The following is a 26,047-nucleotide window of genomic DNA, read 5'->3' as shown; positions in this document are numbered from 1 at the left end:
CTCTACCGGTAACTACTGTGAACTGTATATCTCTCACTTGGTGCTCTGCACCCTCACACAACCATGACTGTCAATCCCAACCGGACAGGGAATCCACGACAACTGACAACTCCCCTCCGCCCCCACAACTCTAATTCGTCCGCACCACACTCACCCAGAATATCCCTCCGGCACAGCGCCATCCAACACACGTGCCCCAACCTACAAACGAAAGGAACCCGGCAAATCAAAAAGCACCCCACCAGGCCCATGACTTTCGCACTTGATTCTCCATTCACAAATGCCCCGCGCATGCCACATCACCTCTCCATCTCTAACCCCTGCACTCAAACCCTCTTACACTCTGGCCTTTCCTCCTCTCACCTCACACTCTCCAACTCTCAGATCAGAGGAGCTGTCTGGTGCTCCAAACATTGCCCCTACCCTACCCGGCTCCCTTACACTTCAGCACAACCCCCCCTCATGCCCTCTCTATCCCCCCAGACAACCTCTGAGAATGACCCGTGCCGCCCCCTTTCCACACACCGCGCAAAATCCAACTATCAAGCCGTCCCCCCGCCACTATAGTAGCATCAGTGCCTCCACGCAGAAACTACCCATCCAGACCTGCCCCCCTCATCCTTTTCTGTCCCTGCCAAAACCTGCAAGACACCCGCACCTCACAGCATAGCAACCACCCATATGTGGGAGTACCACGTGACACCAACAACCTTAACCCACCCCTGCCACCCATAACCTCCTCTGACCTGCCCCCAACCTACCACGAGCCCCTCTCCCATGAAATCCAAGAGTCCCCTAAACAGCCTCCCCCATGTCCAACACCCATGATAACTGGTCATCTTCTAGACAGTGCCATCCCAATAGCACCACCCCCCACCCTGGACTCCACAGTTTACAGCCATCCTTTCTCTTCACCTGTGAAGCCCTCACCCCCTGCCCCTCATGTGCTCCTCTCTCTGCTCCTCAGCACCCCCTCTCCGTTCATCCCCAGACCACCCTTTTCACTTCTCTCAGCATGGCACGTCTTGCTCTTTCTATAACCATCATTTCATCCCCTTTCCCTCTCTCCCCCTACCCTCTCTCACACACCTCTTGCATCCAAACGCTCACAACTCAAACAATGACCGCCCATCACCCTCGACTCTCCATGCCTCGCGAAGCCTGAATTGGTCCGACCTCCCCGCCATCCCCAGCACTGCTGTCATGGTGTCCCCACCAGCCAACCACCAACTCTCCCTCTTCGAACACGACCTCTCGCCCAATACACCCGAACCCATGGCTCCCTCCAGGCATGATCCTTACTCAACAACTTGCCGGACCACACACAGCACAAGAACAGCCCTCGCCACCTCCCCCCACCCTTCCTGTCCCGATCCCCCCTTTCATCTCATGCAAGCCAGCCACCGGCCACTCACTCTTTCTGCCCCGCCTTCCACCACACCCACTCACTGCCCCCACCAAGAATATCTCTGACCGCTCCACCACCACCGCCCCTCAGTCGGTCTCAGTCACCATCTCACCGCCAGCCACTCAGTCCCGCCGACCCCATCCACCCACGAGCATCAGGAGAACCACCACATCCCATCAGATAACCTGCATCCTTTTCAATGCCCGCTCTGTGGCCAAAAACAGACACAGCATTTTTGACCTCCTATCCACTCACCAGAGGCGTTGCTAGGTGGGGCTAAGGGGCCTATAGCCCCTGGTCTTTTGGTTGTAGCCCCGGATAGAATCTCAGGAGCTACAGCCAAAAGGCTAGCTAGCCCCTAGTCCCGACAGCTCTGACATCAGCATAGCCCCGGGTCTTTTCCAGACCTAGCAACACCCCTGCCACTCACAATCCTGATCTTATCTTCATCACTGAAACATGGTTCTCTGAGGATTCCGAACCAGTCGCACACAATACCTTCCCTCCAGACTACTCAGTCATCACCCACAACAGACCCTCCAGATGTGGCGGAGTAGCGATCCTCCACAAACTTCATCTCTCCATCTCACTCACCGAAACCCAGGCATGCACAGCTTACTGTGAATTGCTTCTAGTCAGACTCTCTCTGATGCCCACTCTCTCTCTCTGTTTCCTACTCATCTACAGGCCTCCTGGATATGACAGACATTTTGCCAACAGTCTCTGTGACTCACTAGCTACTACACTGATCACCACCCAGCACTCATACTACTGGGGGATTTTAACATCTAGTTTGATGTGCCCAACAACTCCATGACCCAACCCCTAGTTGACAGTCTAGAGGCACTCAACTTTTCCTACCATACCACAGGCCCTACACACAATAGCGGCCACACCCTCAATGCAATCTTCAGCTCCTCTGACCTAGTCTCTGTATCCAGTCCCAAACCACTCATCAGGACAGACCACTCGGCCATTCCTTTCTCTATAAGCACGCTGCACCCTCCACCCAAGGCCCACCCTGCCCCCTCACATGACCACAAAAGCTGGAACAAGGTCAAGATCCTCCCTGGCCTGGCTGAAGCCCTGCCACACACCCTACCAGCACACCTGGTCTCAGGTAGACCCTTAGCGATCGAATCCTTTGACTCCTGGCTTAAAGAATCACTTCCTCCTCTCACCCCCTCCGCCCCTACTGCCACCTGCATAGGACCATCCCCCAAATGGTTCCCGCCCCACCTAAAGGTTTTCAAAAGCCAAAATCACTCCCTAAAAAACGCAAATGGCGTGTTTCCAAAACCCCTCACAGCAAGTCTGTGTTCTCTCTCCACCACCATAAGTACAAATCTGAGATCCAAAAGGCCAAAAAAGCCTACTACAATAAAAGAATCCTGAGCTGCAGCAGCAGCAAAGAGCGCCACAGGATAATCTCAGAATTCGTGAAGCCTGTATGCACCACTCCCCCGACCATGTCCGCGCAAAAGCTCTGCAATGCCCTCTCTCAACGCTTCCACAACACAGCACTGGACAGGATAGCCAGCCTTAATGCCACACTTTCCATTCTCACGTCCTGCCCAACACCCGCTCGTCGAAATTCCACTGCTCCGACCCCCGTAATGCCATCTTTCAACTCCTTCAACCCCATCTTGAGCAAGGAGTTCCTCAAACTACTGTCCAGCAGCAGACTCTCTGGGTACCCCCTTGATCCTTGTCCCGCCTCTCTCCTCAAAGATATTTCTCCTCCACCTGTGCAGGAGAACAAGCAAGGTCCATACTCAATGACTCCCTCACCTCTAGCAACTTCCCAGAACCTTTCAAAGTAGCGCACGTCAAACCACTTCTCAAAAAAACATCTCTCGATCCCCTCCAGCCAATGAACTACAGGCCCATCTCCAACACCCCATTCCTGGCAAAACTCATCGACTGGTCTGCATACTCTCAGCTCAACCATTTTGCAGAATCCAACAACCTACTCAACCCCGCTCAATCTGGGTTCCGACCACGTAGCGGAACAGAAACCACTCTGATCTCGTTCTGGGATGACTTAAAAGTCTCTACAGATTCTATTAATGCCTTTGACACCATTTAATCACCCAATCCTCATCAAACGACTCCACTCCCTAGGATTCCGAGACTTGGCACTCAACTGGATTACCTCTTTCCTTAACCACAGGGAACAAATCACCTTCCTCCCCCCTTTCCTCTCGACCGCTCTCCCGGTGTACAATGGTGTACCCCAAGGAGCCTGCCTCTCCGCTCTCCTTTTCAACCTCTACTTGACCCCCCCCTGTCAGGGATCACTGCGCACACAACCTCACCTGCTATAACTACGCTGACGATACCCAAATTATCCTAAGAATTCCCAAAACAAGCATCTATCCACGACCCGACCTAGCAGCCTGCCTCAGAGATATAGATCTATGGATGACAAGAAACCACCTCCTTCTGAACCCTGGAAAAACAGAGATCGTGGTGTGCGGCAAAGTACCTCTACTCCTGCAACCACTCCCATGGCCCCCTTCCCTCGTCACTCCTCCGCCTACCTCCAACAGAGTCAAAAACCTTGTCTGCAAAATGGACTCGGGCCTATCCCTGTCCCACCAGATCAATAATGTATCCAAATCCTATCACTACCACCTCAGACTCCTGAGACGCATCTTCCCTTACCTCACCTACTCCAACAGACTGGCTGCTATTATGTCCATTGTCATGTCCAGACTAGACTATGCAAACTCCATTTATCTGGGTGCACCGACCTACCAACTTAATAAAATCCGAAGAGTGCAAAACGCAGCTCATTCTTGCTCTGGGACGAAGGGACCACATCTCGCCTGCTCTCCACACCCTTCACTGGCTCCCTATTGGACAAAGGGCCACTTTTAAAATCCTATGCATCACCCATCAAGCAGTACACAAGACCGGCCCAACATAACTACAAGAAAGGATTATGCCCTACCTCCCATCTTGCCCCCTAAAATCTAGCACAGCCCGCCTACTAGTGATTCCTGCCTCCAATTCAGCCAGGATTGGAGGGGCAGCCTTCTCTACCTTGGCACCAACACTGCGGAACTCACTGCCTCCCCACATTCAACACAACCAGGACTAAATGGCCTTCCATAAAGCATTGAAAACCTGGCTCTTCCCCAAAACATTGATAGGGACCTCCTAGAGTCGCTGAAGCACTCCACCAATGGCCAGAATTCAGCTTCTATGGCATTACCTCAAATATAACAACTGCTGGCCCCAGAAGCCGGCCATTAATGACACCATAGCAGAAATAGGAACAGTCAGGGCCAGAAAGCCAGCTTCAGTGACCAACAGGCTCTAGGACATGCAGCTGCTGACTCTCCTTACCTTTGCCTGACTACAAAGGCCACTACTAATCGTATGCTTTGACCTGGCATGCTCATCTCCACCAGACTTGACATACCCCACACACTAAGACCAGAAGATGCCTGTCTGTATATATCATCCAGGAGACCATAGCCCAGCAGCACCCGTAACTAAGCCTAGCCACTATCTTCCCATAAGGAAGCACAGCACTATCCCCCCATGAGATGCAATCTGCTGTCATACCACCAAATCCGCAGACTCTACACTGCCTCACTCCCAATCGCAATCTACCACACTAATAGCAAATGCAACATGGCATAGACCATGACCAGAGAACCTGAAAATCGGCCTAGGACTCCTAAAACAGAGCCTCAGATTCAAGGACCTGCCAACTGAGCAAAGATAACATACCCGCACCACCCGGAGAATTTGACTCCAAGATCCTCTACCATGAATGACCAGGACAGACAAGGCATGCACATTGGGCTCCGAAAGTAATCAGAATCAGTGGCCTCCTGCCAGTAAGCGGAGTCACACATCAGTCATACCAATATGCTAACTCTCCACTTTACACCAACAAACAATAGAGCACAGCTATACCCCTCGATCAATTTTGGCCTAGGTGCACACATACCTACACTACTCCATGAACACTTCAACAGCCTGATAGAACGCAGCTATACCACACGTAAAAATCTGCTTAGCTGCACACATAAATCTCTTACACGGGCCCATGGCCACCAGAATGCAGACTTGGAGTCCAACTACCTTGCTTTTCACATTCCACTGATCTCTCACAACCATTGCACCGCACCTTGTGTTAGAATGCAGCAACCAATGCACCAACCGCACTGGCTGCACACATACAGAGTGCACCCAAGCACTATAGACTACCCTATTCTCTACACTGATATGGACCACGGTCCCCAAGGGCTGTCCAAACTAGCCACAACATCTGACTGTGGGCACTACATCACATGTTCCTAGTGGCACAACATGTTCCTTGGGAACTAAATTCTCTGGAAGACGTGCTAAGCAGGAGTGCAATGCTACCCTGAGAGCATGAGTGGCAACTAAACACAGACGTGCTAGACAATGTCTTCTCAAACTGGGGGTTTCCAGATATAGACCTCTTCGCGAACCTGGAAAACGAACAATGCCAAGATTACGCGTCCAGGTTTCTTCAGAAAAGTTCCAAGGGGAATGCACTTCTGATGAACTGGTCAGGCAAACTTGCATATGCTCCTTCCACCCTCCCCGCCCCCAAAACCGCTTCTCAACAAAATAGTCCACAAGCTACACCGGGAACAAGTCACTGTAAAGCGAATAGCTTCAATGTCGGCAGGACAGATCTGGTTCTCAAACCTTCAAATGATGTCCCTGTGTCCTCCCATGAAACTACCTTGTCCGAACAACCTGTTAACTCAGGATGAGGGAACAATGCTTCACCCATGCCGTCAGAAGCTGAATTTAGCAGCTTGGCTCCCGAGGTTATAGAATTTGGTCACCTAAATCTAGACAAAAGGTGCATAGAAATTCTCAAGGAGGCACGCAAGCCTAACACAAGGCACTGCTATTTTAACAAATGGAAATGTTTTGTGTTATGGTACAGAACACAGTCTCTCAATCCAACCGACTGTTCACCGTCCAATATAGTCAACTACCTGCTCTATTTACTTGACTCAGGATTAGTCTTTAACTCACTCATGCCACGTCTCAAAGTAACATTTTGTGGTAGAAGGTACCCATAGTTAAGGCTTCCATGGAGGGCGTCAAAAAATGGTACCCTCCGATTTCTAATCCTACTCCTGGCTGTGACCTCAATATTGCACTCACAAGTCTCATGAGGGCCCCCCTTTGAGCCTATGAAAAAGGCCAGCCTTAAATATCTGACATTCAAAACGGCCTTCCTAATAGCCGTTACCTCAATCAGAAGGGTGAGTGAACTACAAGCTCTGTCCGTACAAGACCCCTTTGTAGTTATACACAAAGACAAGGTGGTGCCTCCTCGATTCTCACCAAAATTCATATCAAAATTCCATGTGAGTCAAACAATAGAAATACCTGCGTTTTTCCGAAACCTCACAAACGCAGCAGAAAAGAGCTCATACACTTGAGAGCTGTCATGTTCTACCTTAAACAAACGAAACCTATCAGAAAAACAGACTGTTTTCTCATATCTGTAGCCTTTGGGAGAGAAGGGGATCCTATCTCTAAAGCAGCAATTTCTAAATGGATTGTCAACTGCATCCAACTTTGTTATTTTCTTACTGAGAGAACATTGCCATTTAAGCCTAGAGCATGCTCCACTCGAGGCACAGGAGCAACTCTAGCCTTTATAGCAAAACTACCAAGGAGATGCCATTAGCAAGGCTGCCACTTGGAGTTCAGTACACACTTTCACCCAACATCACTATCTGGACACACGTGGGACAATCGGTGCTGAAACATCTCTTTTCAGCACTACCTTCTAACAACCCACCTCCTTCACCAATTTCTGCACGCTAATCTATGCAAAGCATATGATTCTAAGCAGATCCCACAAGCCTCAGAAGGCATACATTAGTCACCGTAATCATATTTCTGATTCTTGTATCTGCTTAGATGCCCATGCGCCCACCATTCCTTCACTCTTGGAGTAGAAGGTGCATGAGAGAATAGCATAGATCTTTCACACCTCATGGTCTCTACCTACACTCCATGCTAACAACTTACACTCCCTCTTGTCAGAAACAAATAATCTGAGGGACCTCGATGCGTGAGGGATCGTGGGTACAGGGTACGACACATTAGGGATAGTAGTACAGTCCTGCCCTGTCGACGTCCTTTTTCCAACTTCGAAAAACTTAATGTGCAATACTCTGCAACTTTCACTAGATGTCTGCCTATGCAAAGCATGTGAATCTAAGCAGACACATGCATCAGAAATACAATTACGGTGAGTAATGTATCCTATATTTAATCGTCCTGCATCCTATATTTAATCGTCCTGCCAATAGCTCTCGACTGAGCACGACGATCGCAAAACCAACGTCGCATCTGACGTCTAGTGGCTTTGTAGATCAACACTTGGCAATTACCGCTACAGACCTTGCCTTTACAGTGAGGGATAGTGGGGGAAAAGACATTTACATTCATGGAGAATGGCTCCTTAAATTTCCCCTATAATATGTCTTGCGTCGCTGTCCTCCAGCTTCCGACATGGCAACATTTTAAGCACCCTCCGCATGAACGCCAAGCAAATCAAAACACATTACGGGGTCAAAATGCATTTTGCACACTGGAACTTCTTTGACGCTTCCGTGACAGGTTCTGAAATCCTCAGAGATGGTGACAGCAACCTCAGCGCTTTCCAAGTCTGTTGAACAAAGGACACCTGTTCCTAATGTTTCTTACTCGATGCATGACCCCAAGCCTACGTCCAGGGGTGTTGCTAGGTTCCCCCCTCCAGCAACGCCTCTGCCTACGTCCACGCATACTTTCTCTGGACTGAAGGATACTGCAACTAAAACACAACACGCCGAAAACTACTTTGTGACGCATGTTGAAAAAGAAAACGTGCACATGTTGAGGACAGTTATTCTTTGTCTGATAGTCTCAAAAAGAAGAAACCACAACAAGAACCGGGCAAAACACAAGAAAATGTTAGTTGTCCACCACAAGAACCCTTAGGCTCTTCAGGGAAATGGACAAAGAAAGGTTTGAGGTAATCATGAACAAAACAGCTTCATTTAGGGAGTTCTTAGAAAAACACCCTTTTAAACACAAACTTGCGTTTTAGAGGAGGTGGTGCCATCTAGAAAGGTAAGAACTGAACCTTCTGTTCCTTATGAGGAGCCTGTAGAACATGATGAAGATTTTGAGGAGGATAACACAGGTACAGACCTAGATGATCTTCCTGTACCTTCAACAGATATAGAGAACCCCATCTCCTCTCGGTCTATTGATGACAACTTACTGCATAATGACCTGCTTAGGAAAGAGGCCCATTATTTTAAAAAACCCACACACATTTAAGGAAGACTATGCTTTAATCTGCTGCCAACACGGGAGGTGCTTGAAGTAAGGAAAGCAAAGGAAGCAAGAGACTACCACTGCAGACTGTGTAACTACTTAAAGGAGAAACCATGTATCATTTGGTTATGAATTGCCATGCTGTTTCCCACATCAGATCTCCCCTTCCCTCCCTTGCATCCTGCCTACACACTGATCACTGGATTGCTGCCTAAATCCATTTAATGCAGGTAAACCCGTGCGTGCTGCATTGTGCTCTGATGTGCTAACAACATTTGATTCATCGTGCGTGAAGACCGCCATGAAGTACTGGGCACTGTGAAGCCAGTAGCCCAAATATTTCCAAAAGCTCATGGGGCTCATATGCACGCTCTGCAAAGCGTTTCCTTGCAATAATGGCCACCCTCTTCATTGGCGCCTTAATGTCTCTGAGAGTTGCCAAGTGCCAACACACCGCACTCCTGATTGGCAGTGAGGCTCTACTTCTGGGCCTACCAGGAGCTGGAAGGCGAACGCCAGCTGTGGACGCTGGGACCCCAGCTTACTTCCCTGTCTCACATGTTTACTCCCCGCCTGCACTGTTTCAGGACCTGGTGGAGTCTGCACCCTGCTCCAGCAAGCCTCGAAGGGGTAAGCAGAGAATGTTGTTTCACTTCTGCGTCCACTGTCCCTGTATCACCTTCCTTGCAAAGCACTTGTTGCACTCCTCACCATGCTGGTGCAGTCTCCAGGCCCAAGCCCATATTGCTCTCACCTAGTTTGTTTGTGTCTGCCCAGTCTCTTTCGCTCCTCTTGGTGACTGCGCACATTCTCTCATCCTGCTCCATCTTCGCACCGGAAACCCTAAGACTGCCTCCTTGATCCACTGTGTGTGTCTTTGTCCAGCACCCCTCCTTATACTTACCCCCTGCATTTTCATATGGACTTTCAAATCAATGTACCAGATACTGCTGAATTGCTCACAGCACCACATTTATGTACTTTCAATACCAGGCGCTGTAATGTCTGCTGCTCGCTGTATTTGCAAGCATTGTCACTCATGCTTCTACTGAGATGTTTTCTTCGCCACTACTTTCAGCCTTTATATGTGAGCAATATTAGACAAAATATTTGAAATTCGAACTTGAATGCTTTGCCATCTGCATGTTAGCAATTTTAGCCTAATTTCTGAAATTTTAATCTGATTGCTTTGCCATCTGCATTTGTATGTTAGCAATTTTAGGCTAATGTTCACTGGTCACTTCCTACTGTACTACCTGTTTCTCAGTTATGTGCTGCATTGTTAATCTCAGTCGGATCTTCTGTAACCCCTGTGGCCTGTTTTTACTATATGTCCATTTGCGCTCTCTTATATTGGCTGCTGGGCCGCCTGGTGATATTCCTCATGCACAGTGCAATCTATATCCCCGTCCTTCCCATCTTACCCCCCGAACCCCTGTGCTCATGGTGGTCTGTCTTCCCTACTCCAACTACTACTCTGTCAACTACCCTCCCTCTCTCTCTCTCAAAGTCTGGAAGGAAGAAGTTTAAGAAATTGCTCCTGGCTTCCAACCCAAGCCTCCCCAGACTATCACTGATATCCTCTTCAATGTCCCTTCTCCTGACTTATGGACTCCTCATTTGGTCTCTACCCTCTCCCCTTTCACCTCCTCGCACATTAATGGTGGAACCAGGCGGGAAGTTCCCTTGGCATACTTTACTTCCAAGGCTCTCAGCCAATCTCCTCCTCCTTGACAGGCGTCACCCGTCAACTTCTTCCGCTCTCCTACCACCCCACCGTCTGCCCCCCTGCAAAGGGTGTACCTCATCCCTGTACCCCTCCATCGGAAGACCTTTAAAGGTGGCAGCCAGCTTCACTTAGCTACCCTGAACTCTCGCTCTGCTTTTAAACACTCCTCTGACATCTGTCACCTCATTAAAGACTTTGACCTTGACGTCCTTGCATTCACCAAGACGTGGTCCAATGCCAGCTCTGTCACTGCTTTTGACGCATTTCTTCCTGAGGGCTACAAGATCCTCTCCATGCCCAGGACTCACTGGTCGGGTGGCAGAGTTGCCCTTGTATACCCTGATTGGATCCCTGCCACTATCATCCCCACTCAATCCTACTCTTCTCCAGCATTGGATCTTTAATAGATTCACATGGTATAAACAATTCCCAGTCGTCAGGCTGGAAATCCTCTGTTAACTTTTTACAATAGTAAATAAAGAAAACCTTTAGGTGTTTATTTTGTAACCCATTGCCCTCTTTTTGGTGCTTTTGGTCCCCACCAATGGGACATCGAGTATATAGCTCCTCCCCTGCAGCCTCTCTTCAGAATCTAACCACATGTCATGCTGGAAGGAGTCCTTGTGTATTTCTCCTAAGAGAAATCTCCACATTACTTCAAAATCATCTCTTCAATGTTTTATCATCTCTTATCTTCAGGATCTTCTCCTTTTTCAGATAAGTGAGAGCAGGGGGGAGTGCTATTGAAGGAAAGAAATCCCTCTTTAGAGCCTGCTCCAACTGTGGCTTGAAATCTATTTGAGGGGGACAGGCATGAAGAATGTATTTATTGTCTTCATCCACACCACTCTGCTGAAGAGTGTGAAATTTGTCAAGGGTTCAGCACAAAAACGCTGAAAGACAGGAAGACCCCTGGTATGCTGGCTAAATGAAGGCCATCACCCTCCCATCAGAGGCATAGTCCTCAAAAAGCATAGCAGCCCCAGGTGCCCAAAGAAGAGGAAACCTGGGCCAAAAAGGGCAAAATCAGAAGAAAGGCCAGCAAAAAGGCCTAGATTAATGATTAAATGGATTGCTGCAAAAAGCCAAGCGCCGTTGTCATCAATAGCGGAGGCAGCGGGGAAACCACCAACTCCCTCATCACTGGCAGACATACCGTTGATGGCTCCACGCTCGACGACAGTGCACCCGTCAAAAGCAGGTCCATCCACGGAACAGCGGTCAATGATGGAAAAATATACGTCCACGGGTGAACATGGTGCAAGCAAGCATTCGTCGGCAGAACATCGCTCGGCACCAAAAAAGCACTCGTCGACGAAGCACTCAACGACGGAAAAACACTTGTCGATGGCCCACTCGCCGGCGACCAAACACTCGTCGACAGACCAAACCCACTCGTCGACGGACCACTCATCGATGGACAAAAAATGCTGATTGATGCCCAAAAAAATGATTGTCGACAGACAAAAACCTCTCGTCGACGGGAGACAAAAGTCGCTCGACAGAAAAGAGCACACCAGAGACTGCAAAGGATTTGTCAATGATGAAAAAGATAATCGCTTGTCGACAAGCAGACAAGAGCCTTCACGTGCTGAATCCACAGAACTACCGGAACTAGAATTGAACCAATCAGGGGAGCTCAAAAGAATCCAGCTCCACCGAATCACTGCACCAATCCCTCCAATTACATACTCGCAGGTCATGCCCGAAGACCACCTGCAGTATGAAGTGGATTCCGAGTTTGAGCCACAGAACACAGCGTCACCAGTTTTCTCCGACTCCAGAGAAATGGGAAAGTCTTCACAAACACTTCTACCATTGAGGTTGCCGTGCCTTCCACAACGGCCACGACATAGCCCCAAGCAGCTAATGGACATTCCTCTGGCGAGACCACAAGAACCTCTATTAAATCCACAATCATGATTCTCACTGCAGGTTCTGTCCACACTCCAGAATCTACTTACTCAGCTGAATATCAGCCTTGCGGCCAGATCACAGGCCCCCGCACCTCCTGCAATGCCACAGGGGCATCCAAAAACGCCATGGGTAGCACCCATAGCTGAACCGTTGGTGCAGGCAAAACCCTGACAGCAGCCACAAATGACCAAAGTTCCACAGCGGAAAGCAGACAAGAGACAAATTCCTCTCTGAACAAGAGTACCAACCAAGAGTCCACATCTGGTTGCCCCCAGGTAACCTAGGGTGAATTTTTGAAATATTTGCAAGGAACTTGGGGTTGGTCACCCTGAGTTACCTGGGGGCACCAGACGTGGACTCTTGGTTGGTACTCTTGTTCAGAGAGGAATTGCCATAGCATTTTGGTGCTGGACTGCCCATGTGGGCGGGACAAAGACTGATATGCAAATGGGTATTTCCCATCTGTGAAAGGTACAGTGAGCAAAAAGCGTGTGCTGCAAACTCTCATCTCAGAACAGGTTATCATGCCTTGTTCTTTCTGGAGAGGAGCGCCTGCTACCTTTTTGAAATATTTGCAAGGAACTTGGGGTTGGTCACCCTGAGTTACCTGGGGGCAACCAGACGTGGACTCCCTGCTCACTGTGCTCAGAGAGGCACAGCTTCACCTCACTGATGAGGCCCAACAAAGCTGAAACACGTGTATGGGGTTGCTGTTGGTACTCTTGTTCAGAGAGGAATTGCCATAGCATTTCGGTGCTGGTCTGCCCAAGTGGGTGGGACAAAGACTGATATGCAAATGGATATTTCCCATCTGTGAAAGGTACAGTGAGCAAAAAGCGTGTGCTGCAAACTCTCATCTCAGAACAGGTTATCATGCCATGTTCTTTCTGGAGAGGAGCGCCTGCTACCTTTTTGAAATATTTGCAAGGAACTTGGGGTGGGTCACCCTGAGTTACCTGGGGGCAACCAGGCGTGGACTCCCTGCTCACTGTGCTCATAGAGGCACAGCTTCACCTCACTAATGAGGCCCAACAAGACTTAAACACGTGTATGGGGTTGCTGTTGGTACTCTTGTTCAGAGAGGAATTGCCATAGCATTTCGGTGCTGGACTGCCCATGTGGGCGGGACAAAGACTGATATGCAAATGGATATTTCTCATCTGTGAAAGGTACAGTGAGCAAAAAGTGTGTGCTGCAAACTCTCCTCTCAAAACAGGTTATCATGCCATGTTCTTTCTGGAGAGGAGCGCCTGATACCTTTTTGAAATGTTCCAGAACAACACAACTGCCTAGCAGACACACTAAGCAGAATCACATAACCTTCAGAACATAAATGGGAGTTACATTCTGACATTCTAAAGGTACATTTTTACACTCTGGGAGCAACTACACATAGATATATTTGCCACAAAGGAAAATGCCTAAATTACGCCTCAAGGTTCCCGAAGAAGGAATCCAAGGGGAATGCACTGGATCAGTTGGTCAGGGATGTTTGCTTGCACCTTTCCTCCAACTTCACTATTAAACAGAGTAGTTGACAAGATGCACCAGAAGAAGTGAACAATAATTCTAATGGCTCCAATGTAGGCTCATTAGATGTGGCTTTCCCACCTCCTCAGGATGTCCATTTGCCCACCAATTAAACTAATATGTCCTTACAACATGTTGTTGAACAGCCAGCTTTCTTTTCAAAATCCTCAGAATTCAGAGGAAAGAGCACTCCACGCACTGGATATTCGATCAGCAGTCATATGCTACCTCAAAAAGATTAAATCACGCAGGAAAAAAAAGACAGTTATTTGATTCCTTAGCCGATGGATGAGAAGGGGACCCTGTCCCAAAGGCTACTATCTCGAGATGGATCATAAGAGGCACCCAGCACTGTTACACATTGTCAAACAAGACAGTGCCATTTACACCGAATGCACACTCCACACGTGGTATAGGGGCTAAGTTTACATTCATTGCTAACGTGCCATTGGAAGCTATCTCCAAGGCTGCCACATGGAGTTCAGTCCACTATTTCACTCAACATTATTGTGTTGATACACAGGCAAGAAATGACTTGCGAGTGGGACAAGAAGTGCTAAAACATTTGCGTGACTCCTTTCCTTCTATCAACCCACCACCTTCCCCTGGTGCTGCTTGCTAGTCTATGCAAAGCATGTGATTCAAAGCAGATCCACAAGCCTCAGAAGACCAACATTAAATACCTGTAATCATGTTTCTGATGCTTGTCTGCGTAGATGCACACGCGCCTACCCATCCTCCCCCTGTTGGGAGTAGGAGCACCAAAGACAACAGTTTTTTATTAGTTTTTTCTTCAAACAGTTCTTCACATTTCACTATTTCCATCCACGCAACCCTGTGTCAAAAAAATAACCATCAGAGGACCTCAGCGTGTGAGGGATCATGGGTACAGTACATGTCACAGTAAGGATAGTATTAGAGGAATGCCCAGTCGACTTCCCTTTTTTAAATTAAAAATAAATCATGTAATACTCAGCACCAACCACTAGCTGGCCTATGCAAAGCATCTGAATCGAAGCCTAAAAAAGCATCAGAACGACGATTCCAGGTATGTAATGTGTTTTATAGATATACTGGTTTATGAGTATTGAGTCTATGCTCTATAAAGACTCCAGAAACGGTGAACAGAATGTGCATTGCTTATTATCAGGGTGTAGAACCCTCCGGATATCTGTCATATGCATCAATTGCATATGATCTTTTAGTGCCATTGGTGCCTTTGAAAGCGGGCGCAGTGTGTCTGCCGACCTATCCAGGGATGCTTGACAGCCGCAATTAGAAGGCTTGTGAATGTCATTGAGGAGACGGTGACTGCTCCAGAGGAGGTGGCAGTGGTAGGCATTTGTCTCAGTGTCCTGAGCATACCTGAATGTGCTCCTTAACACGATTTGTTGTGGAGGGGTATCTTGGCAGTGATGATGGCCTTACTAGCCAATTTTTTAAAACGTATCATACAAATTGTGAATATCGTGGTTGGGGGCCATACACATTACCAATAATAATGTAGTCTACCCTCCCCATTTATATTTTTAGTTATATTTGTTTTTAGTTCGTAAATAACTTTTACAAAATAAATTAAAAGGTTTAAGATATTCAGTATCTTGCACACGCTACTTAAAAGAACCATTAGGGCTATATATAAATGAAATAAATAAATACATTATAAGCTCGTGTCCTTGACATGGATCAACAAACTCCCCCTTGCGCTAAAGCTGAAAAAGTCTGAATGCCTCTCGCAAAACTGTCATGTTCAGTTTTTGTGAAGTGGGTTTCTAACAGGAGTGCAACGTTCAGTGTGTGCCAGGCTAAGAATGGTACAATGTTGTGCTGCTGCTCATTTGTATTTGGGGCCTGGGACATTCTACATTACTAGGCACACCTGCTTCCTATCCATACCCATTGCCATGTGCCTGCTGTATGTAGGATCTGTTGCATGTGAGCTATAGCCGCCTCGGATTTTCATTCTGCTTCTAATTTGATACTGCAGCCTCCTCCTTCTCCTCCTCCTCATCATCATCTGTCCCTACTATTATGTCTTTGGGCACGCCTCCCCTCTTTTCCCATCTGTCTCCTTCCATTTATGACACAATCCTAGGATGTTGCCCTCTCCGGGCATCCACATTGTGCTTGGCTGCTACATATTGGCACCACTTGGGCATCTCTCCTGCCCCTCAGCATAAATGAAGCAACCATGCTCTAGTCTACACAAACGAACAGTGCTTCTTTTTGCCCATAGCCTTTAATCGTGTCTGCTGCTTCTCCCTTCAGCCTTCTCCCCTCTTATCCCAAAACACAGATACACGTGTAATCTCTCCCCTTCCTACCCAAGTCTTTAAACATTCCCATGGTGGTATTCCGCCAAGAAGTGCAAGTGCAGGTGATGCAACCGAGTGCACCTTGTAGCATTCCGCTGCTCATGCGTATCCACTTCCACTTACCAAGTGCCAGCGCCAGCCTCAACCAGCTGTGTAGACTGCACATTCCTGCCCCACCTCCCCCTGCATGCCTGCCTGCGCCGATCTGCAACAATGTCTCAGCCCGGCATGTAAAGTTCCCAGCTTCATATCTGCTAGGGCTTAGTGGTCTATCTCGCACCACACAACATACACACCCCAGGTGTTCTATTTGTTTGACATTTACTAGTCGGTGTACTGACTACAGGCACCCCGCATTCCTCAACATGCAACATTGTAGCCACTCGAGCTGTCCAAGCAGTGCACTCACTCCCATGCCTGCTGCAGTGATCCAGGGAGGCATCCTGCAGGGCAGCACAGGGATGGCACTAGAGAGAGGCTTCACGTGCAGGGGAAGGGGGAAGGAGCACAGGTAGGTAGTTGTATGACACATGCGAGTGGTGCCATTTAACCCTTAACTCCTGGATACACCTGTGACCCCATTCTCTACCTGATCCATAATCTGACAACAGGCAGTCCCTCCAATCAATACAGAGTTAATACCCAGCCCACCAATGAAAGTAAGCATAACTAAATGAAAGTGTCCGCCCTAGAGGTGGTAATAAAATACAGATGTTGCTACCCCAGAAGTACAAAAATACAAGCTTTTCAGTCAGCAACTAAACATACTTGGATTCATCTCTTCATAAAGCCTATATTTACTTATGCCACACATCCCCCCTGAAACGGTCACAATTCGAGGGCAATTCGGTGTCGGGGAGATTGGGCGAGCCAATGTAGCCTGTCCCAGTGAGTACAGGATCCATAATCCATATTCACGTCACACATCTGCATGGCCAGTGATATGATATGGCTTTTATAACGCACCTATACACAAGTATTTTAAGGCGCGACGAGGCAAGGGAGGGGGAACAGAGGGAAGACGGAGACAACGATCTTATTAGGCCAGGTGACATTGAGATCACTCAGTGCGGGGGAAGGGGAAAAGTGCGAGGTAAAGAGGTGAGGGGCAACGCAGTACATAGGAAAAACAGTAAAATAAATAAAAGTGCGGCCAGCTGGTGGAAAATGCAAGGGTAAGTGCGGACATCAGGTGTCAAGTGCTGGTAGGGGGCTGTAGGGATACAGAAACAGCCCCGGAGTGCAAGGTTGCCAGGGGGGCAGTGCAGGTGTGCAGCTGATGGGGGAGGGAACCTGGGCCCAAGTTCAGAGGGTGGCCAGGTGACCAGTGCAGTTTCAGTCAGGAGTTCAGCAGGGGAGAGGAGGAGAGAAAGCGGAAACAAAGAGGAAGGTCTTGAGCTGCTTAGCTGCTTCCAGAACCAGAAATAGTTCTCCTCAAATTTCAGAGAGGCAGGGAGGCTGTTCCAGAGGGAGGCCCCAGCCGAAGAAAGAGTTTTACCACCAACTCGTTGCTTAGAGAAGCGACTGACCCTGAGGGAGTTGGAGGCGGATGAGCAAGGAGCTTGAGAAGGAAGATATTTAGGATTAGAGTGTTTTAATGTATTGAGGCCCCAGGTCCCATGCCCCAAAAGACCTTGTGGAAAATGCAGAGGGTTTTATACTTAATCCTGGCAGCCACTCAGAGCTAGTGCAGAGATTTCAGTCCTGGAGAGATACGATCCCTGGGCTTGAGGCCACAGGGACAAGTCTCACAGTCCTGTTTTGGATGAGTTGCAGAGGGCGGAGTGTAGAGACGGGCAGATTTAGAAAGAGGATGTTGCAGTAGTCCAGCCTAGAGAGAACCAGAGCTCTGGAGACAGTGAGCTTCTGGGGGGGAGGAGAGGAAAGGAAGAATAACTCTGAGGAGATGCAGCTGGTAGTGTGACTTCTTAGAGACGTCAGAGATGTGAGGAGAGGAGAGTGTGGAATCGAAGATGACCTGAGTTTTTTAGCCTCACAGGTGGGAGCATGAAGCTGGCCAAGAGAGGCCAGCCAGAGAGTGACAGGAAAGGAGGGAGCAGGTGTGCTGATGAGGAGAATCTCACTCTTACTGGCCTTAAGGCAGAGACCATTGGCGGCACACCACTCCTGGATAGCAGACAGACAGAGATGAAAGGAGGAGAAGAGGTGGCTGAAGGGAGCCTCAAAATGAGCGGAGTGTCATCCGCATAGCACTGAAAGTTGGGGCAGAGAGCAGAAATGCAGTGGGCAAGAAGTGTCGGGTATTGGTTGAACAGCCTGGGAGAGAGGTTAGACCCCTGGGGAACACCACAGGTAGAGATAGAGGAGAGGAAGAACCCAAGTTGAATCTGGGAGGGTCGATCGGAGAGGAAAGAAGTCAGCAAAACCAGGGCCTGATCAGTGATACCCAGGTTATCACGGAGATGGTTGAGCAGGATGGCATGGTTGACTGTGTCAAAGGCAGAAGAGGGATCAAGTAAGATGAGTATGCAGGGGGTATTGGAATCATGGTTGGAGAGCAGGTCTTCATGGATGTTCAGCAGAGCAGTTGCCATGCTTCTGGCAGCTCTGAAGACAGACTGTTGGTCATGGAGATAACCAACAGATTCAGTGTGACAATTAAGCTGGGAGATGGCCAACTTTTCCAGGAGTTTGCATAGGAAAGGAGTGATGGAAATTGGGTGAGAGTTATCCTGGCAAGACGGGTTGGCAGAAGGTTCCTTAAGAAGAGGGTGCACAGGATAGTGCTTCGGGGGGGAAGGGAAGACTCCAGTGGCAAAGGAGTGGTTGCAGTGGAGTACTGTGGTGGCATGCTCAGAGTTGTGTTTAATGGACTCCATCAGCATTCATAGTCCCTTATGTTACAGAAGCTCCATGACCAGGGTGCCCTCGCTCACACCTCCCAGCTTGACCTAAAGCCTCCATTTTCCCCTCGCCCTCTGCTTGGAACAACCCCAGAATCCATATTCTGGCAGAAAATCCTCTAAGCTGAATATAATAGAAGATTAAAGGAAATTGGAGCGGTGATTGAAATGGGGATACAAGCTGTACAGCTCACTTGAGCTGGCACGAGCAGCAAGCATGATCATGTGACCATAGGTGATGAGGAAAATTAACCAGTTGAATAAAGGTAGACCCTGATGTTAATCCCGTGAGTGTGGACGTGTCTATTTGTGTGGCGGTGTGCGCGTGGCCCTGAGGCTGGACCTGACACTGCTGTAGACTCGGGAGCTTCTACACACACTGTGGTCCCACCAGGACTTTTGCGCTTGCTATTGCCTGTTGTAGGTGGCCATACGGTCATAGCTGCTGAAACATCTCATAGTTGTAAGGGACAGCAAAAGATAAGCAGATGCAAATACCTCAATGGTTGCCAGGGTGTCATTTAGTCTGTGCCTTTCAGTCTTGTCTTCGTGCTCCTCTCCAAACCCATCGTAGAAGACACCAAAGTTCAGATACACCTGCACGGAACCGAAGGAGTTTTGCCAGTTGTTCACACACAGCTGGTAGAAACCTGCAAGGACAGCACTTTGGATAAATCACAACAGTGGAGGAAGTATATCAGTACTGTAATTACTAACAGTCACAACAGATTGCAGAGGCCAGAGCTTTCTAATACAAGGAACCAGTCTCCAAAGTAGGTCCCAGGAACGAGTTGCTTTTAACAGAAACTGTCTCATGTTGAGCAATGATATAGCTCAAGAACATAGGGAGCCAGCTGCACGATTGACGTAAACTTTTCTGTGTTTTCTACCTGCTATAATATTCCATAAGGACGGGGGTGTCGGGAAAGGGACGCCTTTTCTTTTAAGTGTAAACCAGATGCAAAATAACCTAGGCATCAGTGTGAAAACCTTATAGTTTCAGTTCTATCTTTCTGGCTTTCCGCCAGTGTTAAGCCTACCGTTCCCATATCCATTGTATAGTATGAAGCACAAACGGCCAGAAATGGTCCTCAAAATCCTTGCCCTACTGAGGCTAAACTGGTCTACACATACTATCTGGCCTCTGTAAGTCATTGCTCTCAAAAAAGACTCCTTCAGTTTGCTTTGGCAGTAGTGGGAAGGCGCTCAGGTAGAGTGTCTTGTCGCCCACTGAGTGCCGTTCTTACAGCTAGGAACACCTGCTGTCGCCACCTAATCGACGTCGCCCTTTGGGTCCTTTATGCTTCTACTCCCTGACCTGTTCTCTTCAATTCTTGCATGGAATGGCCAGGCTTACTAAAAGACAGAGTTGTGTTCTGTTAACAAATATGGAAGCTATCCTTGGACTCAATCATTGATGGTTCAGTAACATGTTTACTAGCATCCCAACCAAAGGAATTCAAAATGCACCTTTCCCAGACTGGGATAATGGCATGTTTAGTTGCTGAAAAGTGTTGTTTCCCTACGGGACCTCATTGGAATGCACATATAGTGGGGAACAAGCACTCCACCATGACAGTTGGCCGGACACACCGCCAATCCCCATCACTATCAGTGAGCGTAATTTAAAATAATCAGTTAATTCTTCCGCCGCCACTTTGTATCATTATTGTCTGGTGAATCCAGGTCAACATTTGTCCCGACTGTACCTAAGGAGTAGTTGAAGCCCAATTCTGCTGCGCTTTAATGTTTCTGCTTCAATGTGAACAGACCCAAAATACAATAGCAGCCATGTTAGACAACTAGGAAGTGGTTTGTGCATATGCCAAACTTTAAGAATGTATAAACTTTCAACCGAAACATTGCATCGTCTGCGTTCCTACCATACAAATAATAGTTGACCATCAGTCATGGGACTGGGATTTTGCAGAGATGTCACCATTCTATCTTTTGTCTTATACTTGGTGGTTTTGATTTTTTTCATGACACTTTTACCAGTTTTACCACCTGGAACAGAGGCTAGCTCTCTGAACCTTCTTCATCCCTAAGGCCACAGCCCACAAAGAGCCCCAGATCTAACCTGTTTCTTTGGTTTTGAAGTTTATCTGCCCTCTGATGTCCTTGGAGCTGTCAATCAGAAATCCCTGTGGGTCATGGGCTGTAGCGGTGACATGCTTGTCACGCAGGATACCAGACGACCATTGAACCTGCCAAAAAAAAAGACATTCTGGTTAAGGAATATCCGTCTTCTGAGGTAGAAACAGCTGCAATGAATTTCTGGCCATAGCATTGGACAAACCCTTGCAGCATCCAAGATACCACCAGCGGTTCAGAAAACATCTACATTCATGAATTGGTTATTTCATTGGTGAAAGGAGATGGATCCGATTTTCGAGCAAATCCGCTGGTTTCCCAGCAGATGTCCTAAGCCTTGTGTCCTTGCTCCTACACCTTCCAGAAGATTCAAGCCCTGCATTAGACTCTCTTCCCACACATCACAATGTTTGCAAGTGTAAATCAGCAGTCTGCACACGTGTGTGCTACGCAGGCCAATTCACTGACGCGTGAATGTTTTGATCTTGGCTCCTGCAAGCTTTCCATGTCATCCAGATTCTTTAAATATGAATGTACTTAATATGTTCCCTTCACGCTCTGTTCATCATGTTTTGCTTGTTACCGGGGCCCTGTGTAAGGGAAAATGTATATAAGCCTGGACAGAATGTTTTTGTGACGGACTGGTTGGGAAATCACTACTGACCTGTAGTAAGAATTGACATCACCACTGCTCTGTAATCAGTTACTGTAGTTGGGTTGTGATGTCACAAGGCCTGCTGCTTGAGGCATCACAGCACAGAGGTCCAGCTACTACTGCAACACTTCATTACAGATGTGACAGGCTTGCCAACTCCCTTTCTTGTAAAATGAGCTTTTCGGTGTCACTTTAAGACCATTATCTGATAAGGAACTTTTTATGGTAGTATGCTTCTTTGGGCACTGAGCAAGAATCCGCATGTTAATACTTATTTTAAAGTATAAAACGAAAACTGCTTTAGATGCATTTAATTAAACTGCTTTAAATGTTTTTCCGCAGCACATTGGAAACTGCGTGTTAGTTTCTTTAATGCAGATTCTTCAATGATTATATGTTTTGGCAACAGGAAGATCTCTTACATCACAGTAAGCAAGAGGCCTGGTACACAAGGGCTGACAGTGCGTGGCCAGGTATTATAAGGTATAAAATACCCCCTACTGTACGTAAAAAGGATATTTCAAGGCACCTCCGAGTAACCTTTTATAGGAATTCTGCCTTCAGCCTTGTTCTTTTATTTGGTCAGAGAAATGCTCTGTGACTTGTAATGTTCTTCTAATACATGGTAGCATGTCATTTTTCCCATACATAAGAAAACAAATCTTGTTTAGGGTGAAATACTTTGAGCTAAAGGAAACTGTGTTTTGCATGAGGATAATTCAAAGGTGGAACTACCAATATGTCGCAGGCTTAAATCGTAGCCACCCAGGAACTCATGTTCAATTGTGGCCTAACGTCAACGGAAGGCGTGAAAGCCTTGAGTAAGCTGTTAACGCCTTCCATTCACACCACAGTTTCAATCATTTGTATGGCAGAGAGGAGGGGCGGAACGCTACTTGCGTTTCTGCCACCTCGCTTCCTCCATGCCATGTAAATGCTCCTGCATTTGCGTAGACATGGATTTTAATGCCAGTGCAAATGCTAGAGATCCTTATCTGGTCCACCTGCTTTATGCCCCAGCGAGCATAGCAAGCAGCGTTCACATTTAAAAGTGAATGCTGCCTGACATGCGAGTATGCTAGGCAGGATTTACTCTCTTTACAAAGAGTGCAAAAGTGCAGGGAAGTGCACTTTTGCACTGTGCCATGCAAATGATGGAAATTTGGCTACAGGGAACCGACTATGTCTATGCCAACATGTAATAGCTCCCTGCTGCCAAATGGCGAAATTGAGGAGAATGAGCTCCCTAAAGCAAAACAAAAGGATGCTAGGGATTGTTGGTGTAAACAAGGAATTACAGCTAATTATTACCCAACTTTACCCTCTAGAGAAATGACACCTAATGAATATATTGGGGCCATTCTCATCAAAATGCAATTGCATGCAGAGCACCACCAATGTTTGCATTACGGGCAACATTTATTAACCGATTGCTGTGGAATCCCCCCCCCCCCGCTCATCAGCAGGGGCTAATATGAGGCGGCTTGCATAGGAATCCATTGGTTTGACACCTGCCTGAGGCTCCAACACCAGACAGAGGAGGAAAGCGCAGGAGGGATGCTATCTCTGCTTCATGCTCCTCCTCTGCCTTGCGTCAGCAGGAAAATGGGGCTGAGCGTAAAAGCACTACGGGATTCTCTGACCAATTCCATATCTGTGTGGTCCAGAGATGTGTGGACACTGATCTCTTTATCAAGCAGGTCAAGGTCAGAATAAGCACAGTCAATTTCAGGGTTCTGCTATTTCCACTCTGGGTGGACAATGGTGACACTTGGGCATTCATCAGAGACTTTCGATGGTGAGGGATGCCCGAATCTGGTTAGATTGCTCGCTGCTGGTCCACCTGAGAAGGGAGATGACCATCTGGCCATTGGTCTGATCCTAGAAGTCTAGAAGACATCAGCTGCAAAGGGAAATCCGAGCTTCTGCAGCACTGTGTCTTGGAGCAGCCATGCAGCTTATGTAGGGGGATTTCTCCTTCTCGTCAAAGAATTCCTGTAGCAGTCATCCATCGTTCATGGAGAATTGGGAAAGAGAAGGGGAAATCTAGGCCCAATCAGACAAGAGAAATGATTCAAACACAAATACTGGCAGCCAATCACAGCTTCCGAGTATGGGAACAGTCTTGATTCATTCTCTACTTCCAGACATCAGAGGCACTCTGATCAAGACTGGTCGCGCAGGCTGATCCACAGCAGACCACAGTCTGGTAGAGCAACTTATGACCACAACTGTATCCAAAAGAATACCCCAGTACAAACCATGTCTAACTGCAAGACTGCCTTTGGATTTTAATAGGGCGAGTAGTAGATGCAATTGTCCCACACCTCTTTAGTAGTCCCTGATGGTGTATATGACAGGAGTGCCTGAGAATGTACATGGAACATCACGCTTCTCGGGAGGATAGCTCAGCGGCAACGTGCTCGCCATGGAAGCAAGACGGCACAGAGCGACACACAGGTTCGATCCCCGGGTCCATGCTTAGAAACCTCTGGGTATTCAGCATGTTATAAATAACCCATCATATCATATCACTATACAGGGGTGATGCTAGACCACGAAAAGATCCGGGGCTAAGCTGGTGTAGGGGCTGTCAGAACTCGTTCTATCTGGAGCTACAGCCAAAAGACCTGTGCTATATTGGAGGCAGGTATGAACTCTTTGGAGCTAGTAGGCCAGATGTGAAGGTCAGGCGACAGGCCGAGCTGGGAGCTTATTTTGTTCGTAGCAGGTGTTGGCAGAACAGAGCGCTTTGTTTGCTCGCTGTTAAGCGCCCTGATTGATTGTGGAAGGTGCAGATAAGCGCTGCCGACTGGGCCTGTTGTTAAATGTACCGCAACAAGCAAACACAGTGGAAACGCGCATTCAGATAACATGCATGGAGCACTTTACTCGGATTATAAGGAAAATTCCATAGGGGAAAGAGAAAATGCTACTCGTGGGTGTCCAGCCTCGCACACTAGGCAGGAGCGAATAAGGCAGTAGAGCACAGCGTTCCTCCAAGCAAACCTCCGTAAGAGACTATGGCCTGAAAATGGTTTTAAATATGAAAGTCCCAATGATTTTTTTTTTTATAAATCAGATCCTAAAGCTACATGGCTATAACATATCGTAATTCCATACGTGTCTTCGAGAGGTTTCATTTACCTTTATAAAACATTCCACAAATCCCAGTTAATGTAACATAGGTCAGAGCGACTGTCACAGAGGTGTATTTGCATTGCACCAGCTGGGCTACGGGGTCAAAAGTAGCTCCTGGTGAAAGTTTTAGTACAGCGCTATGCAGGAACTTCTAGGCTACAAGCAGAAGCTAAATAGCTCCAAAGCTGACAGCTATTTCAATCACTACTGTTACTGTATATTGTTTATTTTACCCACTTAACAATACCTTTATGAAACAAAAGTACACATGAGGCAGTCTTGTGTATACAACTAGCTAAGGAAACGTGGATTAATTCAGCAGTAATGCTGCACAGGTAAGATATGCAGTACTATTCACCCATATGATAATTGCATCCTACCACCTTCCTGGTGTGCCCATTTATAAGCAATGCCAACTGTTTTAATTCGCCCGCTGGCTTTCGGTAGAGTGGGGAAGCATTATGTACGGTCCCCATTGTCATCATCACGACTATCCTAATTCGAATAAAGGACCGGCGCTAACATGGTCTCCTAGCGACGCCCCACCTTCACTACCCATGGCCGAGGGCCTTACCTCGTAGCTGAAATAAAAGTGGCCGCTCTGATGCGCAAACTGCCAGAAGCACTCGCCACCCGACGGCTGCACCAAGATGGCAAAGTCATAGCGGTCCGCCCCACGGAACAGGGGCTGGTCCCCACCCGAGCCCGCCATGGGCTCTGACTTTGGACAGCCTGCCAGGGGCAGCAGGCCCAGCAGGCCCAGGAAGAGCGTCGGGGCCGAAGGGAACATGGCGCCGCGCTCACACTAGACCGTGTACGCCACGCTGCGACTTCACTACCAGCGCTGGACTACTCGGCGTCAGCGGTGTGGTGAAAAGGTGATAATATTTAACCGTGTGCTGCTCGAGTGGACAGGCCCCTCCCACACCAAAAAGCCACACGGTCTTCCCTGACGCAGGCTGCCGAAATGCCACCTGCGTGTGATGCTTTCTGAGAAGAGGCTTCTATATATTGATTTCTTAAATACGATGCCACCCGCTGTTCTGA

General features: G+C 47.9%; 1 protein-coding gene across 1 annotated transcript in view; it reads right to left on the bottom strand.

Moving 5' to 3' along the window:
* Nucleotides 1-25,816, bottom strand: part of TMED6 (transmembrane p24 trafficking protein 6) — a 99,979-nt gene extending 74,163 nt beyond the window's left edge. Inside the window, exons 1-3 of the mRNA XM_069635534.1 lie at nt 25,575-25,816; nt 21,191-21,317; nt 19,609-19,760 (exon numbers count right to left, since the gene is read on the bottom strand). Coding sequence (XP_069491635.1) covers nt 19,609-19,760; nt 21,191-21,317; nt 25,575-25,790 — 495 coding nt within the window. The 5' untranslated portion in view covers nt 25,791-25,816. The remainder of the gene's footprint in view (nt 1-19,608; nt 19,761-21,190; nt 21,318-25,574) is intronic.
* Nucleotides 25,817-26,047: the final 231 nt, after the last annotated feature.

Source organism: Ambystoma mexicanum, chromosome 1q (assembly GCF_040938575.1).
Source record: "Ambystoma mexicanum isolate Mex_15411 chromosome 1q, UKY_AmexF1_1, whole genome shotgun sequence".
In the NCBI taxonomy this organism is placed as follows: Eukaryota; Metazoa; Chordata; class Amphibia; order Caudata; family Ambystomatidae; genus Ambystoma; species Ambystoma mexicanum.
Note: the sequence above shows the minus strand (reverse complement) of the source record. Positions and strands in the feature narration are given on the sequence as shown.